Here is a 4,900-nt window from a genome sequence, read left to right as displayed (position 1 = left end):
AAGTTGAAATTTAGTTGTGTTTTGAGCTTGGTGAAATGTATCGGAATACTAATTAAATAGATTAGGGTGTAATCTATTAGTATTTGGATGATATTTTTGCTAAAATTATAATAAAAAATCTGCTATTATCACATTAAAAATTAGATGTAGATTTTACTGCATAAAGAAATTGAATCAAGATGTATAGTAATGTCATATTTTCTTCCATTCTTTATTTTGCATTATTCGAAATGAACAAAATGAAAAACTTTTTTAAATCTTCATTTTGCAAAACTAACAACAAATATATTTAAAGTTATAAATTTATAAAGAATTCTCGATTCAACCTCTTTTTTAAAGCCATACAAACACTTTAAGAATAATATACAAAATTTTGTTTCTGTTATGTAAAAATAAATCATTTAAGTTGATAAAAGAATTAAACCTTTTAAATATTAAATGCTATATGGGTTTTTTTTTTCCTGNATAGCAATTTGTTAGGTTTAGTATTTGTCATAATATAATAATTTTAATATATATAATCTATAAAGTATTGATTAATGAAATACAAATACTAAACTAGGACCCCGGCCCCCTCTAAAAGAAAACAGAAATTAATTATTTCTGTATTTTAATATTGGAAGGAGGATCCTCGATCTTTAATAGATTCCCTTATTTAACTTTTGGTATCATCAAGTAAAATAAAGTATTCAAGTTATAAATTTAGTGAAAAATGAAAATGGATAATCTCAATTTGATGATAAGGATCTTACATCATATTCATTAGAAGATTATTCCATGCATATGTTTCAGATTTTTAATCATCTGATAAGATTGACCCACACAATTAAAATGGTGAAATAAAATTATTTATTTTAAAATGCATTTAGTTTTTTTGTCTTGTTAAAAAATTTTGACAAAATAGTAGTAAAGTCGAAATGTTTAAAAATATTAAGAATAAAATTGATAAAAAAAGGATAAAATTTAGAAGTAATAAAATTAAAATAAAACATTGAAAATAAAAAGAATATTTTTTTCTCGTAGTATTACTTAGTTAAAAAGTCTTATAAGTACGCTTGTTAAGAAGAAAATAATAAATTCTTTTTTATTATTAATTTCTTTTAATAATATTCTTAATTAATGCCTTTAAAACATTTGCCAACAAAAATAACCATAACAAATGTATTGTAATGAGGAAGTATTGTATGGAAAACAATCAGTGGAAAATTATAGATGATGAATCCTTTTAAATGCAAGGAGATCGAGTTTGGCATTGTTCCATTCCATTTATGCCATCAAATAAATTATATTTTCACGTGTAGTTATATTAATATAAAGTTAATAATTAAAAATTATTAGATAAGTTGGTATATATAATTTTTTATGTGAAAATTTAAATTTGTTTTATGAAAAATTTTATAATTAAAATTATTAAATAATAATTTAATTAAATCTGTCAAATTATTTATAAGCTGTAATCTATCACCTGATTTTTTTCAACTATTTATACAACTTTACTGCCTCGCCTAAATGTGTGGAAGCAAACGCGGAATTGATGGTTTGCTAGTACTCTCTCTCATCATTCAAAATCAAAAGCTCATCACAGTCCCAATGAGGAAGAAGCAATCTCCATTCATAATCACCCTCACAACCCTTTTTGTTCTCCTCCTCTCCATCTTCACAGGTACAGCTCAAATCAAAGCAATATGATTCTTAGCTTTACTTGTTGGTTTTCATTTCATTGTTATTGTTATGGAACAGTGGAAGGGGCTAAGAAGACATATGGGGTGGTTGGCAGCAGCAATGGGAATGTGAAATTGTTTGTGTTTGGGGATTCATACGTAGACACTGGCAATTTCATTCACTCGCAGTCTTATAAGCCTCCCTGCGGAATCACATTTCCTGGCCATCCTGGCGGAAGATTTTGCGACGGTCGTGTCCTCACCGATTATCTTGGTAACTGCTATGAAACTTTCTCAACATTAATTATATTTCTGCGTCCTCATTCTTCTTTTTCAATGCTCATAGAAATAGTAAAAACGAGCCCATTTTTCGTTTCCTCTTTCACTCCCTTTAATCAATTAAGTTGTCTTTGTTTTTTCCTTCAAAAAAAAAAAAAATAAATTAATTATTCTTAAAATTTTATGTCTACTTCTGCAATATCTCCATCTTCTTTTCATTGTGATGATAACATCAATGATTTCAAGAAGAAAAAGACAACTACGTAATTTAATAAAATTAAACCACTTCTAAAATGTCAAAGTGATGATAAATTAAACGGCAAGATATTGGAATGGCGCCAAAAAAGATTGGGTACTTGCTACGCAAGAAATTCATATGTTACAACTTACAACAAGGATAAATGTGTAAAGAAAAATTAGATTAGGATTCTACTATCATAGATACAGTTTGGGCTGGAAGTGAGCCGAGCTGAGTCGAGTTAGACTAAACTCAAACTCGACTCAATAAAATTGAGCTTGGCTCACGACTCGACTCATTAACAATCGAGCCTTTTTCTTCAACTCAAGCTCGGCTCACCGAAAACTCACGAACTGGTTCAAATAATAGAAATATAAATATATAATCCATAATTCTATATCAATAAATTATAATATAAATAAATTATAAATTTTTTATTTATGTCCTACATCAAAATTATATGTAAAAAATAAATATAAATTTTAAATAATTAAGATAATTAATATATATTACTATTTCATATGTTTATATATAATATTAAAAGTATAGATTAAATGCATATAGAATATGTGTCTTAATATATATAATCGAGTAAGCTTACGAGCTAATAAACTGAGTTTTTCCAAGTTTAAATTCGTCTCATTTAATTTATAAGCTCAATTTCAAGCTCAAACTTGTCTCATTAGCTCACGAGTTTAGCTTATCGAGATATTAACGAGTTGAGCTCGAGCTGGCTTGACTCACTTCTATCCCTAGATTCAGTATCAAAGATTATGTTATATTTCTTGAGCGATATTTTCTTTTTCATCTAAAATAATATACTTTTCTTTAAATCAATGTGTCTTTTTACAAGTATATTTAATTTTATTTAGAATATAGTGTATCTTTTTGGCTCTGAAATTTTTGAAGAATATATAAAAAATATTTCTAATATTTAATTCAATTTAATTTTATTTTTTAAATAAATTTTTACTTTATTCTTTTGTTAAGTTTTTATGGGTAAAATTAGTCAAGATAAATTATTCCACCCTCTTTTGTTAAGTAACCATAGCTCTTCGATTTCGAGGAAAGAATGACAAGAGTGAATCCTTGGGAAGCTGAATCAAAGAACTAATATTCTTGCTATCCAATTCAAGACAATCTCTTATTTAATGACCTTCCACCACCTTTCTTAACACGCCGTGCAAGGTGCAACAACATAAAAAGATTAAGAAAGATTGGAGGTTCAATTTATTAAAATTTATCTCTCATGTGTCTTTAAGGTATATGTTGAAATTATAAAACAAAATTTTTTTTATTAAAAATATAAAAAAATTTAATTTTTTAATAATAATAAATATTAAATTATCAAACTAAAAAATTAATTTAATTACTAAAAACATTGAACAAAAATAATAAATTTTAGTAATTTTTGAACTTTTAACTAAAAATACTTAAGATATTATAAACCAAACCAAGCCTACGTGTATGTTACTTGAACTGGATTATTATCCAAAAAATAAATAAGTAACTGGGCTACATGATTAATTGTAGGTGGGCTCATTCAACAATTGTTTTGAATTAATTAAGTTGAGTCCATTTAACGTCTTATTTTTAAAGGTCTAATTTTAGAAAAAAAATCCATCAATTTAAGTCAAATAAATAAATTACGAGTGGAGTATCGTTTTTATCCCTAACGTTTGGAGTAAATTATATTTGTGTCTCTAATGTTTAAATCGTCCTATTTGTATCTCTAACGTTTGTAAAAGTGATTCAATGTTATCCTGCCATCAATTACACATCATGAGCGCTTTAATTTGAGTTTTAAAAACCTCTTCTTAAAGTTAGAATATAAATGTTTGGGATAGAATCGATAATCTACTCCGAAAAATAGCTCATCAAGTATTGAAACTAATTCCTACAACATTTATATAATTCACTTTTCCAAGGATATAATTGAATCTAAACACAAATAGTGGATATAATATTAAAATCGACCACATCCAAGTGAGACCTAATTGAGAATGAATACATTCAAGTGACAATAATTGAAAAATATAATCTGATTTGTTAGTATAATTAATAGTAGGATAATATTGAATTACTTTTATAAACGTTAAGGATACAAATAGGATGATTTTAATGTTAGAGACACAAATAGGACTTACCCCAAACGTTAGGGATAAAAATGATACTTTACTCATAAATTAACCTGAAGACTGATCGAGAGAAAGAGATTAAATTAAAGATCTATATTATTCTTGGTGTGAAGTATATAAAATTGAATTATACTTTAGTATCTCATTTTTTCTTTTACAAAGTCAGAAGTGAGATTCGAATCTGCAACTTCTAAGTGAGTATGGAGAGATTATTTCATTTAAGTTATAACTCGTTGGCTATTTTAGTATCTCATTTAATTTAAGATAAATATGAAATAAAATAACAATATTTACTAAAATACCCTTAATTATTAAAAAAAATTGTTATAATTTTAGTCTTTATCTAAAAAATTTTAGTCTTTTGTGTCCTTATATCCTGAAAATACTAAAAAGATTGAGATTTTGTGACCTAAGACTGAAATTTTAATTTTAATTTTTGACCATCAAACATATATTGAATTTCAGTTTTCAGAAACAAACATTACCAACAGAGATGCGGCGGCTAGAGAAGATGATAAAGAATGAGAGAGAATGTGAAAATGATGATGAAATTATAAAGAAATCATTTTAAAAATAATCATATT

The 4,900-nt window shown here is 26.0% G+C and overlaps 1 protein-coding gene across 1 annotated transcript in view; it reads left to right on the top strand.

Moving 5' to 3' along the window:
• LOC107616973 (GDSL esterase/lipase At5g03610-like) overlaps nt 1,493-4,900 on the top strand; it is a 5,857-nt gene continuing 2,449 nt past the window's right edge. Inside the window, exons 1-2 of the mRNA XM_016318824.2 lie at nt 1,493-1,663; nt 1,741-1,935. Of these exons, the coding sequence (XP_016174310.2) occupies nt 1,510-1,663; nt 1,741-1,935 (349 nt within the window). The 5' untranslated portion in view covers nt 1,493-1,509. The remainder of the gene's footprint in view (nt 1,664-1,740; nt 1,936-4,900) is intronic.

This window comes from Arachis ipaensis, chromosome B09 (assembly GCF_000816755.2).
Source record: "Arachis ipaensis cultivar K30076 chromosome B09, Araip1.1, whole genome shotgun sequence".
In the NCBI taxonomy this organism is placed as follows: domain Eukaryota; kingdom Viridiplantae; phylum Streptophyta; class Magnoliopsida; order Fabales; family Fabaceae; genus Arachis; species Arachis ipaensis.
Note: the sequence above shows the minus strand (reverse complement) of the source record. Positions and strands in the feature narration are given on the sequence as shown.